Source organism: Furipterus horrens, unplaced genomic scaffold (assembly GCF_987537825.1).
Source record: "Furipterus horrens unplaced genomic scaffold, mFurHor1.1.pri manual_scaffold_3, whole genome shotgun sequence".
NCBI lineage: Eukaryota > Metazoa > Chordata > Mammalia > Chiroptera > Furipteridae > Furipterus > Furipterus horrens.
Genome location: NW_028327173.1, coordinates 70,602,098 through 70,618,711, shown reverse-complemented (window position 1 = coordinate 70,618,711; position 16,614 = coordinate 70,602,098). Strand labels below are relative to the sequence as shown.

At 33.8% G+C, this 16,614-nt stretch overlaps 1 protein-coding gene across 1 annotated transcript in view; it reads right to left on the bottom strand.

Annotated features, from left to right (window-relative positions):
* RPAP2 (RNA polymerase II associated protein 2) overlaps positions 1-16,614 on the bottom strand; it is a 112,604-nt gene that overhangs the window by 93,100 nt on the left and 2,890 nt on the right. The window contains 4 exon segments of the mRNA XM_090268286.1: positions 10,063-10,151; positions 13,393-13,458; positions 13,633-13,731; positions 15,269-15,383. Of these exon segments, the coding sequence (XP_090124412.1) occupies positions 10,063-10,151; positions 13,393-13,458; positions 13,633-13,731; positions 15,269-15,383 (369 nt within the window).

Sequence of the window (16,614 nt, the reverse complement as noted above, 5' to 3'; positions counted from 1 at the left end):
ACTGAAAACTTACGTGAACACAAAAACCTGTACATGAATATTATAGCAGCTGTATTCATAACTGCCAAAAATTGGAAGCAACTGAGATACTCTTCAGTAGGTGAAGGGATAAATAAACTGTGGTATATCAAAATAATGGAATATTATTCAACTCTAAAAGAAATGAGCCATTAAGCTACAAAAAGACAAGGAGGAAACTTAAATGCATATTACTGAGTAAAAGAGGCTAATCTGAAAGGCTATATACTATTAATAATTCCAACTATGTAACATTCTGGAAAAGGTAAAACTATAAAGACTAAAAATATCAGGACTTGCGGGAGAGCGGGGTCAGGGCAGAGAGAGGAATAGGTGGAGCACAGAGGATTTTTAGGGCATGATATTCCAAATGGCAGATACAAGTCATTATGCATTTGTCCAGACCCATAGAGTATATAACACCAAGGGTGAAGCCTAACATAAATCATGGACTTTGGGTGATAATAACTTGTTGATGTAGGCTCATCAAATGTAATACATGTATCATTTTGGAGGGTATGTTGCTAATGGGGGAATCTATGATTTATGTGGGGGCAAGGGGCATATCGAAAATCTCCGTACCTTCTCCATTTTGCTGTGAACCTAAAATTGTTCTAAAAAGTCAATTAATAGAAAAAATAATTATAAGGAAGTAGGTAAGTGGTAAAGAGAAGCTAAGGTACTTAACACAAATCCTATTTAAAGGGCAAAACAGGGCTGCAACAGAGGCCATATTACAAAAACCTTCAATTAAAAAGTCAAGCTAAATGGATAGATAGAACCAGAAGTCTTTTGAGTTATGACATTTAAAGACTTCCAGTGAAAAATGTTAGTTACAAGTATTTTTCTATACAATGAAATATACCAGCATCAATTATATAACTAATATGTGGATAAGCCATTCATCTTTTGTTCAGTCTCAAGCATAGGAGGCACTGCAGAGAACAGGCTCTCTTGGTGATGCTCTTAGTGATGCTCTTAGTTAGAGGAGGCACTGCTAACTGACCAGTCATTCTTTTCCACTACACTTCTTTTCAGTACCACACACCAGGAGCACACAGATAAATCCAATATTTGTCATCCCTGCTCTAGAGCTTCCCTTGCAGTACAGGAATTTCCCAAGACAGATAATAAAAAGTTTAGAAGGAAAAGGCAAAATAAGGCAATGGCAGTGAGTTGCCTGAGAGTAAAAATTTTATCTATTTTTTCGTCTTCCTTAGTCCCTCAGCCAATTGGGTTGCATCCTTTTCCAATCATCCAAATTATTCTGTTTACTCCTCTTCTCCCACTCACTAAAACTGTAGTCACAGATGCTGCCATGGTTTGCTGTTGCTCAAACAAAACAAATGACACTGCTTTGGTGGTGAATAGCCTGGACTGCTCCAGGGATATTTATAACCACCATTAAGAGGGTTTTTTTGGCCTAAAAAATATGCTAATGTTTACAAGAGAATGTTTTACTGCCTATTGACTACTTTCTCCCACCTTCACTTATAGTTCTCTCATTTTTCCTATCCCATTTCCTGGCCCAAGTCTTCCTGCCTAAAATTACGAAGGTTAAGTACCATGCAGCTGTCTGGCATTTGGTCCTACCCTGGGGTCTGAGCATCACTGCAGGGAAGAAAGTATGTGTAGACACAGTGATTCTCAATTGGATTCTCACACTAAATGGCTAACCTGCAAATACAGAGTATATTCCATTGTTCAACAAATTCCTTCAAAAATAAAATTATGAACTACTGGGTATGGTAAGTAATACAAAGAATAGGTTCCTATTCTTAAGGACCGTACAATTGAGTAGAAAGAGTATGTATGTTCTAAGAGCTTTACAAATACTAATTCATGTAAGATTCATGCACCTACTACTATCATCCCCATGATATAAATTAAAAAACTGAGTACCGAAAGAATAAGTAATTTGCTGAAAGTCACACAGCTCGTAAGTGGGAAAGCCAAAAATCAAATCCTGACAGCATGGATCATAGGAACTAAACTGTTAAATCATATAATTCAAGAGAGTATTTTACAAGTACCAAGGAGAGATGTATAAGCTGCCACAGGAAATTAGAGAATTCTGAAACACTTCTTGCTGAACCAATGAATTCAGAAAGGCTTCAGATTCAGCTGGGTCTATAAAGGTAGATATAGTTTGTACATAAAGGCATTTGAGGCTAATCCTATGGATTTACTTTGATGTTTCACTACACAAACCTCTCCCTTTTTCCTTTTCCTTTTGTATGTTTTCCTTTTAGTAACTGTATCCTACCTCTAGAACTCCCTCCTCCAATCATATAGCCCTCCCCCCTTTCATTGTAAGCCTTCTTTAAAGAAGTCTGCACTCATCATTTTCAATTCCTTACCTCCTATTCAGTCATCAACCCTCTGCCTTCTGGAATCTGCAGGCATTACTCTACTGAAGTAACTCTTGATAACATCACCAATTACCATAGGATTGCTAAATTAATGGATATTTTTCAGGATTTTTTTTCCTTTTTAAAGAAGAGTAAAAAGAATCAATATAAAGAGTACGAAAGAGGAAGAAAGCAAAACCTTGGTGAGGGGAGAATGAAATTAGTAACTTCAGTGCTATATTAGCAATGAGGAGGCAGAGAAATGAAAGAGAATATAAAGAAAATAATGTTGAAGGAGACTCTACCCTCAATTGTTTCAGTTTAGTAGTAGGTTAAATTAGGTACTATGAGTTGGGAGTTAGGTTCAAAGTTTAAGGAGAAGAAAAAAGGTCTGAATGTATTGGAGTTAGTAAAAAACAACGGGAAAAAAATGAGCATACCGTTGGGACAAAATGAACTGGAAACAGGGCCAAAGGAATGCAGATAGCAGGCTTTGGGACAGACAAATCTAGGTTTAAATCCCAAATCGATACATATGAGCTAAGTGATACATACAGTATTCCCTCACTTATCGCGGGTATTACGTTCTAGACGGACCCCCCCTACCCCTGCGATAGGTGAAAATCCGCAAAGTAGGAACCTTACATTTATTTTAGTATTTATATATATTTTAAGGCTTTATAAACCCTTCCCACACACTTATAAACCGTTCCCAGTCCCTTATTAACCTTTTCTACACTTTTATAAACACTACTTATGTTCTTAAACATATTCTACACTCTTAAACCTATGTAACTTTAACAACATACGTATACAGTACTGCAAAATCCTGCAATATAGCGAAAAATCCGTGATAATTAAATATAATATTTTTTTAAAATCCCGCGATACAGTGAGGCTGCGATACGTCAACTGCGATATAGAGGGACTACTGTATATGTGAGTGACTAAACCTTTATGGTGAGTCAGTAAACTTTTCTGAACCTCAGTTCAAACATCAACAAAATGGGTAGGAATACATTCCCAGGGATGTTGTAAGGACTGAATTAAGTAAGGCAGCTTGTCTAAAGTGCTAATGGTCTTATCTGAGAACTTTACCCAATCATGTTCAGCAACCTAGGCACAGAAGAAAAGGATGACACGTGAAGGTGCACATGGTAGAAGGTTAAGGGAGAAAGAATCTGGGATTATTTGAGAGGACAAGAGTGTAACTGATGACAGTACAGCTAAAGAAAACGAATTTAATGAGGGTCTGCCAACCTAGAAGAATAGAGCTAAGCAGAGACAGGAGGTCAAAATGAGGTCACAAAGCACACTTAGGAGTGATAGCTGTAGATGAGATAGAGGTTGAGGTCAGAGACAGAAATCTCTTATTTCAAGATCTTGGAGGCAGAATAGTTCCAAATAAGAATTGGGTTCATGTATGGCTAAATCAAAGGATAATAAAAAATTTAAACATTATTCTAAATCATGCATACAATTTAATAGTTTGAGAAATGTCCAGCTATACAATTTGGGTTTTATTTGGGTTTTTTTTTGAGAAAAACATTGAGTTAAAAGAAATTTCAATCTCTAAAGAAGGGGAAAATTAAAATATAGTTAAGTGGAGGTGGATTTTTTAAATTGTGATAAAGTACATAACAAAATTTACCACTTTAACCCATTTTAAGTGTACAGATCAACAGCATTAAGTATATTTATATTGTTCTGCAACTAATAGCCACCATCCATCTCCAGAACTTTTTAATCTTCCTACACTTTCTGCTAGGTGGTTTTATATATCATTACATTTTATCCTTACATGGCTTTTCATAGAGGAGGAAATTGAAGCTTTGAGAGGTTAACAACTTCCTAAAGTCAATACAGCTAACAAGTAGTATATCTAGGATTTGAATTTACATGTTTCAAAGTCTAAGCTCTTTCTACAACATGCCACCTCTAATCAAAGGCAGAAAAGGCCCAGGAAAGTAGTGAGAATATCACCTTTGCTTAACCCCTCTCAAAGAACTCAATACAGTTTACAAGCTACTATTTTCCTCGCCCTTGTTTCATTTTTCTGACTATAGGTAAATGAACAAAAAGAAAAACCTACACTAAACCTTGTTTCTAGATATTTTATGAGTGACCTTAATACTCTCCCTGATTCCCAATCTATAAAATGGAAATGGTACCTAACACCAAAATAAACTTAAATTTAATTAGGTCTTGGATAAAACATTCAGTATAAAACTTGTTTGTTTTTGCTATGAACTATTTAAAAATGAGGCACCAGGTTAAGTTGCTCTTTCTTTTCTATCATTTCTTAAATGAAATTCAAAAGCTATTTCTTCATTAAGGGTCATTTCTCTTCTAAGTATCATCTGTTCCTTTCAAAGTTTATGTTGCACTGGAGATAATTCTCTACTTAACTGAGATAAGCTCAAATCAAAAAGCAAAAATATGTAATCATGTTAAAGAAGACCTTCAAACTTGTTCTTCATAAATGTTTTCACTAAAGCATAAATTAAATAATTATAATCTTAACAAAGTAAATCTAAAACTAGAAATTACATACCAAAAAACCTTTTGTATGTACGTGTATGTATGTCTGTTAATCACTTAGAATATGTATACTATACATAAACCAACAGAAGCAGCAGGCTACCATTGCCCCTTATAGTGGGAATTTTTCAAATATGATTTGAGACGTATTAAAACCTGTTTTAGAAAGTTTTTATTCTGTATACCAAGCAACAGAGTTGGCTGTTCAGGAAGAGGTTATAGAAGTTGTTCTGCAGAGGTTTTTGGCTTCCGCACCTCTGAGATTACACTATGTTTATTGCCAAGAAGTATGTGTGAAAATCCCCTATTCTGAGCCACATGATGGCGCTTTTAGCTCTGTCAGCATTAACCATTCACCCCTATTTGATCTTTTAAATCATAATTTGATTCCCACCATTTGTCCTTCTTAGCTTTAACTCCTGATTTTTTAGATTACAATTCAAGAAACTTCCCTCCTTCAAAGATCTGTCAGCCTACAGTCAACCAAACAATTTATAAATGCAACTACATGACTATCTAAATGAGCACACAGTCTCAGGGGAACAAAATTGTATGTGGTCTGTTTCTGGCCACCAAGTGGTAAAAAAATTTCTAACTCACAACATGAGAAAGAAGCATCAGACTGCATCATGACCCAGGCCATCTAGGTCAACGTTTTGTCTCTGACAGGGCAGCAGGAGACATTTTGTGAGAAGCATTACAGCTCTCCATGACATTAAGGATATACTTCAGATGTTTTTCCTACCTTAATAATACAAATGAGGGCCTAGAAAACCTCTAAGGCCCTTTATGACTCCAAAGCCTCAATAGAAACATGAAGCTAGAATTCATAAATTTGTTCAAATGTTTCATAAATATATTTATACATTTTTTTTATCAATTATGGTAAAAAACAATTTTAAGACATTTGAAGAAACACTATAGGTTTTAGTATTTTAGAATCTGATGAGTAAGTTTATATTTGCTTCCACAGTAATGTAAGAAAGACCAAAATGTGTCAAATTTAGTATTCAATTTCCAAATGGTAAGTAAGATCATGTGTTCCTACAGATATCAACTTCAAGTTGTTCTGGACATAGTATAAAGCATTCCTGGTTTTTCTTCAAAATTTAAAAACTGATCCAATCATTTATCAGTCTTCATCTTTACAGACTGGAGTTAAAATTATTTAAGTCAGTAACTTTTATTCTAAATTTTTGAATGAGACAGATATCCCCACAAATACAAGGTAGTATAAGTTTCCCTGGTCTTATACTGATAATTTTAATTTTTATCATTTTTATAAGTAAAATTTTCACTATAGCAGCAGATCGACTAAGAACTGTAAAACATTAGAACTAAAGGGAACTAAGACCTTAAATGCAAATTCCTACTTTACAAATGAGGAAACTGAGGCTTACTGCTGATAATAGACTTCCTAGAGTAAAACAGAAAACCCAAGCAAGATCCAACCAAGCAGTTCTCTTAAACCTGTTGATCAGGAACAACCAATTCAGCGGGTTGCTACCAGCATTTTAAAAAAGCAACAATAAAGTACAAAATATCAGAGGCTTTTCATATAATGAGGATAAAAATTGTTTCATAAAAATTTTGTTTGTGCTCTGGCTGGTGTGGCTCAGTGGATTGAGCACTGGCCTGTGAACCAAAGGGTTGCTGGTTTGATTCCCAACAAGGGCACATGCCTGGGTTGTGGGCCAGGTCCCCAGTTGGGGGCACACGAGAGGCAACCACACATTGATGTTTCTCTCCCTCTCTCTCCCTTCCTTCCCTTCTCTAAAAATAAATAAAATCTTTAAAAAAATTGTCATATGTATGTGATGAATCATAATGTAAAATGCATTTATTATAGTCAAAAATTTTGGAAGTCATTGCAATAAAATATTAATTCTTTGGGTGGATTTTAAAATGTATTCTTATTTTAAAATAATGATTATTAAATAAGTATTCAATAACTAATATTGGTAATAAGATAAAATTAAAATTACTGTGATGATGTGATTTATTATAATGACTCCCTTTAAGCTAATAAAAATAACCCTGTATTAAATACTAAATGCCACCATTTGAAAGAAGCAAATTTCCCCCCGCTTTAAAAGAAAATAGGTTCTGAATGTTATACCCCATATCATATTTGAACAGACTTTCTTTAAAATATCACATTTCTGTTGAGTTTATTTTATGTGCAATAGCTAGAAAAACTTTAAAATACCAAATTCTAGAATTCTGACCATCAGCACACATAAAATTACCAAACATTCTCTGTGAACACACAGTGACATCTAGTGGATTCATTAAATAAACTGACATAATCTTGCCCATAGAATTTAGAAATTAAGGTAACACTGATACGGATATGATTATACACTGTCAAGTATTATACATAAATAAAGCTATAGTTACAAGGGGGGGCCCCCTCAAAGCCCCGGAATTATTTTTTGGAGGGCGGGCCCATTGTAGTACAGTCTTCGCCGCTAGGTGAGAGTGCTAGGAACCCATCTGTATAAGTGTACCAGCTGGTGTTGTCATGAGAGGCTGCATTTGGCCTCAGTGAATTTTTTTTGAAGATTCTTTCAACATGTTTGCCCATTTCATGATGGATGATTTACGAGCACATCTGCCCACACCAGTGCTGAGTGTTCAGGAGTTTTTGACTAAAAATGGCATGACCCCCAGGCCCCACCCTCCCTCTTCACTCAATCTTGCCCAAGTGACTTTTTAAAATTTGTTTGTTTCCCCAGGGTGAAAAAAGTCCTCAAAGGGAAATGTTTTGCCAATGTGGAAGAGGTGAAATAAAAAACAGCAGGAGCACTAAAAAGCATCAAAATCGATGAGTTCAAAAACTGTTTTGAGCAGTGGAAAAAAAAATCTCAACAGGTGTACTGTATCAAATGGGAAGTACTTTGAAGGTGATTGAAGTTTAAACATGTAAGAATATACAATTGTATATTATAGGTTACTCATGATTACTTCCAATCAAGTGGAATATGATGAAAGAATCCTGGCTTTGTTCAGAATCTATCAACAGCTTAAGAAATATTCTTACTCTTTCTGAGATTGTTTGATAGAGGTTGGATTGAATTATCTCTAAGGACCCGTTAGACTCTAATTATGATCCTTTCTTCAATTCATGTACATCAATGCCATATTAATTTAGTTTAAAAACATTAGATGGTTCCCCAGTACTTGAGGATGTACTAAACTTAGTTTGGCCCCTAGTTATGTATCATTATCTTCTATTTTTTTCCAAAATGTACCTTTTATTTCAAGTAAGCTAATGTCCTCACTTCAACACCCCAACACACTCGTACAAGTTTATTTTCTCATATCTGCTTATAGTTTCTCATTGTGCAATGTTTTATCCTCACTACTTACATAACAGGTCCCCGTTAAAATAGGTACAGATTTGTTTCACCCATGAATCTGTTTTGCCATTCCAGTGAGATTTAAACTCACAGACTGGGCTTCGTACATGTGTGTCACCTCCCAGGTATTAAGCACAGACTACATACTTTGAATGTTAAGCTCAACTGATTAGCTTACATTACAGGAAGCAAAGGCCATTTTCAGCTTTCTTTTTTTAGAGAGGTAGGGAAGGGTATGTATAGAGAAGGCAGAATTTCAAGAAGCACAAATATAGTGTCAAGGCTTTATATTTTAGGAAAAAGTGGGCATTCTGAACATGAGATGGCAAGATTTTAGAAAAGGTTAGAGGGGAGAACTGTTTTAACTTAGCTAACAGAAGTAACTAATTGTAAGTATTTGGAGAACACAGATGATGGGAAAGGTGATTTGGTAAGTGGTTTTGTAGCAGTTGAAGCAGATATGATGACTGGCTAAATGAAAGGGCTGAATTTAAGAAGCAGAGAAGATAACTCTGAAGCAAAGTTAAGGATGATGTCAAGCAACACTGGTTTTAACAGTGCAAAATGGAATATGTGGCAGTGAGGCAGCGATGGGCAACTCTGGTATAGGAAATATTAAGGGGAAAAGAGTAAGTTTAAAAGGTGCTCTCACAATCTTTTATCCTCCAAACAAGAAAGTTAGATAGGATAAATATCAATTTAGTCTCCTTTATATTTAATGCAAATAACAAAGGCCATATATGTTTTACATATTTTAAACCACAACGGAATGAATCATCAGGCAAAGGTGTTTATTAACAAAGATGCTGTCATCAGTGCAGTGATGCTAGTTGAACGTACAGTAGCATCATATTACACTGTGTATCAGATAAGACTTGAGTCATTTTGTTTTTATAGGGAAAGAAAAGATCTTTCATCAACCTGTGTCTCGGTACATTTATGTCATTGACTTACTGATTTATTTAGCACAGATCCTATTTTCCTACAAATAACTTTGCCTTGTGTTGTTACAATATTCTCTACCAAACATGAATTATTTGGTACATTATCTCATTAATTTAAGCCTTTGTTTGGTATTTATAAAAAATATAGTTTAATTATATAACAATAATTTTTGTTACTGTTTTTACATGATTATGCCATTTGTCCTGCAATAATAAATTTTCTCTCAAATTTGGCAACTACTAAAATGTTGTAAATGTTCAAATAGTTCCCAGAGGCAAAATCCCAAAAATGTCTATAAATTTACTATTTTTTTCCCTAAAAATAACTCTCAATTGTGATTCTTTAAATTATAAAACATTGTACTGGTTTTTAACACAGATTTAACAAATTAGTAACCTAAACTTTAATCTTAGTGCATAGTTTCCTAATAATGAGAAAATCTAACATTCTTACTCCAGGACTATTATATTAACAGAAATATCAAAAGAAATAACTGGCTGAGAGCAATTTTCTATTCACTAGATGGGTTGCTACTTAATTCATGAATCAATGAATAGAATCAATTAAGTCTTTTAAAAAAAAAAGGAAATAACTGCTCTAGCAGTGAGCTAAGTTCAAGTTTTGTGAGTAAAGCGAAAACAAACAAATAACATCTGTATGTATTTTCTGACTTTTAAGTAAAAAATCCTAACAGCTATGCTTAAAATATAACCATTTCCCCACAATTAAAATGTACACAGTGGTAACATTCCAAAGATGACTAGACCTATTCTCTGTATACCTCAAAAACCAGAAAGAAATTTTTAGACTATATGAACAAATATATATATAATGATTTAAATTACCTTTCTTCTTCTCGAACCCATACTGGAGATTTAGGAATTTGTGCTTCAAAAAACTTAGATGCTTGATAACATAAATTGCTGCAAAAACACTGAAAAAAAATTTTTTTAACTATTTTTTTAAAATTGTGAAACACAATACATATACAACAGAGAGTATAAAACATAAATATATGGTTCAAAGAAAAGAATGAGACCCATGAGTCTACCACAAAATGTAAAGAATAAGATGTAGTACTTTTGAAGGCGTCTATGAGACCCTCCTTGATGGCATCAAGCCCCGCATTCTCAAGAGGTAATTACTGTCATACATTTTGTTACTAATTTCCTTGCTTTTAGTTTTGCTACATATATATACACACACACATATATGTATATGAGGTCTGTCAAGAAGGTATCCAGCCATGTGATATGAAAAATGGAGACATTTATTGAAGAAGACACAAGATACATTGTACATAGGACAATGATGCCTCAGTACCCTTCAAAGTAGGCACCTTGGGACCTCACACAGTTCTCCCAATTGCCATCAGCTGTCCCGTCATATTTTCCTAAATCTCATCAAGAGGCTGAAATCTCTTCCCTTTCAAAGGTGATTTTAGTTTGGGAAAAGCCGTAAGCCACAGGGCACCAAATCTGGGCTGTAGGGGGGCTGAATCACCTGGGTGATTTGACGTTTCACAAAAAACTCTGCACGAGACATGATGCATAAGCAAGCTCATTGTCATGATGAAGCTGCCAATCACCAGTTGCCCATAGCTGCAGCCTTCTGAATTATCCAAATAGTTTCCACAGAGGAATGTTCAAGTTTAAAGCAAAATGTGATGCAGATTTATTGCTCTACTTGCTCAGTCATTTTGAATGCAACAGCCACACAGTATACATGCTCAGTCAGCTGTATCTATCGCCCTCCACTGATTAGTACAGTGAAGTCATCATTATTCACAAATGTGTATTCCATTCCACTTTCCTTGGCTGCCAAGTTACATCAATGTCACACAAACAATTCTTGTGATACTAACGATGGCTGGACTTTTTCTGGACAGGCCTCGTATAGTCTTATAAAATCTATCACTCATTTTTGCCTACATTTAAACTTTGCCTAAATGGAATCACATTGTTATATATTCTTGTTCCACATTATGTTTTTTAAGATTAATTCATGAAGTTGCAGCTTATTCATTGAAACTGTGTACAGTAGTCCCTCTCTATATCATGGTTCACTTATTGCAGCCTTACTGTATGGCGGGATTTTTTAAAATATTATATTTAATTATTTATCGCAGATTTTTCCCTATATTGCGGGATTTTGTGGTACTGTATATGTATGTTGTTAGTTACATAGGTTTAAGAGTGTAGAATATGTTTAAGAACATAAGTAGTGTTTATAAAAGTGTGGAAAAGGTTAATAAGGGACTGGGAATGGCTTATAAGTGTGTGGGAAGGGTTTATAAAGCCTTAAATATATAAAAATACTAAAATAAATGTAAGGTTTCTACTTCGCAGATTTATACCTATCACGGGGGGGGGGGGGTCTAAAACAGAATACCCACGGTAAGTGAGGGAGTACTGTATTACTGTACATCCCATTGTGTAAGTACTCTACCCTTTATTTAATGTTGATGGACAACTAAGTTGGGTTTTTTTGCTATCACTACAGTGTTACTATGAACCTTTTTAAACAATTATTAAAATTCTTAAATGTGGTCAAATATGTAAAATTTACCATCTTAATCATTTTTAAGTGTATAGTTCAATGGCATTAGGTATCTTCTCACTGTTGTGCACCCATCAACTACCATCCACTACCAGAGCTCTCTTCATCTTGCAAAACCAAAACTCTGCACCCATTAAACAATACCTCTCCATTTCTGCCTCCTTTGACAACCACTATTCTACTTTTTGACTCTATAAATTTGACTACACTAGTTACCTAAGTGGAATCATGTATTTGTCCTTTTGCGCCAGCTTATTTCACTTAGCATGTCTTTAAATTTCATCCATGTTGTAGAAAGTGTCAGAATTTCCTTTCTTTTTAAGTTTTTAGGGGTCAATACCTCATTTTATGCATATATATTATTTATATAATTAAGAACATTCATATACATACATCCTTGTGCATACAAGCAAGAATTTCCTTTAGAGATCCAGCAAATAATTGATCATAAACAATATGCACATTTGGCTTTACTAGATAATGCCAAACAGTTTTCAAACAGGTTGTACCAATTTTTATTTGTCCAGCAGAATACAGAGTTACTAATACTCTCAGATTTTTATAATTTGGTTAATTTGAGGGCTGTGAAAACAACTCAATGCGTTTTTATTTGCTATTTTCCTGATTAATGTTGAGCACATTTTCATACATTCATTAGTCATTCAAGTTTCTTTTATAAAATTTTTCTGTTAGGTTATAGATCTATTTTTTGGTTATGAATCTGTAGTCAAATATGGCAGTAATATAACTCCTTCTGATTTGGGGATTATCTTTTCACTCTGTTTTGGAAACTTCTAAGAAGCAAACATTAATTTTAATGTAGGAAAATTTATCAATTTTTCTTCTACAGTCTACAGTTTATCGTATTTAAGAGTTCTCTCTCGTCCAAGTTTACAAAGATATTCCCCCATACTATCTTTGAAAAGGTTTGTCTTTTACACTTACATCCCCCATTAATCTAAAATTGATCTTTCTGTGTACATTGAGACAGAGGTGAATTTTCATTTTTTACATATGTACAACTAATTGTGCCAGTATTATTTATTGAATACAGTATTCTCTCACTTATCATGAGTATTATGTTCTAGACTGCCCCCCCCGCGAAGTATGAACCTTACATTTATTCTACTCTTAAAGCTACATAACTTTAACAACATACGTATACAGTACTACAAAATCCCACGATATAGCAAAAAATCTGCGATAAATAATTAAATATAATATCTTTAAAAATCCTGCGATAACAGTGAGGCCTCAATAAGTGAACCGCAATATAGAGAGGGTCTACTGTAATCCATCCTTTCTCCACTAATCTATAGATTCCCATCGTCATATATCAAGTGTCCACGTATGTGGTGAGTCTGTTTCATCTTCTTTATTCTGCTCCATGATTTAGTTACCTGAATTTGTGCCAATAAACACTTAGTTTTTAAATGTTGAAGTATTAAAGCATAAGTAAAGAGTGTTTTAAAACATCTTGAATAAAATATTTACAAATAAAAAAATTTCTAATGTGACTATTTTCTAAAAGGCAAGAATTTAAGGTTATTTTTAGATTTCCATTTAGTATAATATTAAAAATTAACTGCCAAATTGAAAGTAAACTTTAAACTTACCTTTCTTTCAGTAATATCATAGACTTTGTTGGTTTTGGTAGAAATTTTATATTTCTGTTTTGGTACCTAAAGAAAAGAAAGTACAGCTTACAAAAGAATTCAAGTAATAAACATGAACTTATGGTACAAGTTATCTATATATCATGACATCAGTTCATGACCTCAGTTTCACTTGTTCTTTCTACAAAGTATTTTGTTATATATAAAAACTAAAGGTCTATATTTTAAAAAATTACTTACAATTCCAAGCTTGTTGTGACATAAGGGATAACCACAGAGCTTGATAATAGAACGTTCATCCACGACATCGCTGTAGTGAGCAGGTGTGATAAACTTTCCCTGTAATGACATAAAAGGGACATCCCCACCCAGATTACTGGAAAAAGTTTATTTAGATCTCATCTGAAAACACAGTGATGACAGTACCTATCACATAGGTTCGATGTTAGAATCAGAGAAAAATACAAAGAGAACTTAGAAAAGTACTCTTGACACATAGTAAGTACTCAAAAAATGTTAGTAATTATTTAAAAAGAACAAAAACAAATAAACTTCCACCACAGTAGACTATGCATCTTTGTAGATTATACAGTTTCTGAAATAATTCCGAGGCAGAAGAAATAAATGGTGTAATACTGATAGTATTATTTTTTAAAGTATTATTCAAAAAAATAAACCATGTAATATAATAAGATATAATTTTTTACCTATTTTTAAAGCACAATCTTAAAAAACAAAGTGTAACAAAGGTCGCTGTAACTTCTGTATAAATTTTTGTGCAAAATCTTCCAGCTTCTGAAAAAACTGTACAGGAGAAAGGTGAAGTGATAGTTATAAGCTAACACCAATTTTTTCCCACTGACATCTTCCTGTTCAAATAATTCCACTTCTTGAGATTATTTTTGAAGAAGTTTTTCTATTTTTGAAGGGACTGAAAACTTTTTATTGCGAGTGCTATGAGGTACTTGTTTCAAATGAAGCACTTCTGGTTTATGCTTGTCTTTAGTCATCATCATATTATGCAGAATGCAGATTCTGATGCAGTTACCTATATCAATTTACATACTATATTTATATTCCTCTTGTTTAGAAAAATCTCTGAGCCACACTAAGAATACTTTTGCAATAAAAGCCCTGAGTTTGAATTTTCCATTTCTTCTCTTGACAATTATAAAGATATAATAGAAATTTCTATTCAAAATTGTAATGTAATACAGCTGTTTAAGAAAAAAAAATGCAGATTATATTTTCTCATTATTTGTTAAATCATAAAGGATCTACATCTGAGGTTTTTAAAATATCCAGCCCTGGCCAGGTCGCTCCATTGCTTAGAGCATCACCCTGATATGCCAAGATTTCAGGTTGAATCCCCAGTCAGCGTACATAAAGAATCAGCTGATGACCAAATAAATTAGTGAAACAACAAATCAGTGTTTTTCTCTCTCCCTTCCTCCCTCTCTTTCTAAAGTCAGTAACTTAAAAAAAAAAATTTCAATTCTTATTTAAAAAAATATCCAAATTAATAGAATTAAATTAACAAAAATAATCTTGTTACTGAAATAAGACAACATACAGAATATGGAAAATAACATTGGGATCATTCATGCAAACGAAGAAAATCAAGTGAGATAAGCAGACTGGTTAAAACCACTACTGAGGGCTGTAATTTTTCATTAGTGCATTTGAAGTCATTATACAAGAAATGCATAAATGACCATTTTAAAATGCACGGATTATATAGCATGTTACCTGCACATGGTGACTGAGAACAGATTCAAAGATTTCAATAATGCAAGTAAGTTTCATGTTGCACAGATTTAAAGATTTTCTTTTTAAAGATTTTCTACTAGAAAAGTAAAAGTTTGTGAATACATACACACTCTTTTAAGAATTCTTCTGTAATATTCTCTTCTAAAAGCTGTTCAACAATATGTAGAGCTTTTCTCTCAAACTTAATCTTCCTTCTCACAATCTCTTCTAGTTCTGCTTTCCTAAAATTAAAAAAAAAAATTTTAAATTTAAAAGATATTATACGTTTTATCTTAGCCAATTTTCTGTTTTAAAATACAACACTAACAGCTTACTCTTTTGCCTCTTAAATTTATATTTTTATTGCTGTTACTTTTGATCCAATATTTTTCAAAAAGGAAACAAACTACTTGCGGTACTGTACACATAGAAAGTCAGCCACAATAACTAGATTGTTTGATTTCCAGAACCCAGAGAACAAAAATATAACTTAAGAGAATCCTACAGGAAAATAAAAAGGGGGGATAAAATATTTTTTCAGTTAAGAGTTTATACTCTACTACTTTTGTGTGTGCCTAAAAAGGAAGGTTTTCCTCCAAAATACTTGTAAGAAGAGATCAGAGAGGAAAAATATAATTTTGGCTGTTAGAAAAATTTACTTGTGTCAAGTCTCAGAAGTTAACAGATGGCCCAGACTGACAGGAGAGTCATATTTGCAAAGAAGTGTTTACTTATTTTTTGTTGTAAAGTCTTATTAAATAATTATACTGATATGACTATGGTTTAGGAAAACAGCAATCTTCCTAGGAAGGCTGGTCCTAATCCTGGCACCAATGGTACTCTGTTAGCCTTTGCTTGCCGTTATGGAACAAAGAAGTATAGGCTATCAGATCCAACAATGGCCCTAGGGCACTGGTTCTCAATTCTAGCTGCTGTTAGAATCATCTGATGAGATTTTTCAAAAAGATACTATGCCCAGGTCCCACTGCAGGCTCAGAATCTCAGAGGATGGGGCCTGGCTGTTTTCTTCAAAGTGCTCTAGATAATCCTAGTGTGTAACAGGATTGAGAATCCCAGCTACAGGACCAAAGATACCAATTATGTTGGTGATAGATTTGCTCCTTTTCTCTACTTGCCTACTAGAAGAACAAACTTTGCTGGCCTCCAGGACCTTGACTTGGCTCTCATATTTGGATCTAGAATGTACTCCACTTCTCTCCCTACCTTCAAAACTTTAGAGTCCAATTCCTTGCCTGGAGCAATATGTTTTACAAAACAATTTGTAGCACTAACCGGGATTGCCAACTAGGAACAAAGAAGGACATTAAAACAAGAATAAATTTACAGCTAACACCTGTTCTCCCATCATTTCATAAAGGCCATGGTTACATCATAAAAGTATTAAAAACATGAACTCAGATTAAAAGACAGTTCTTTATACTGACTACATTTAGCTTTATGAAAAATTTTATT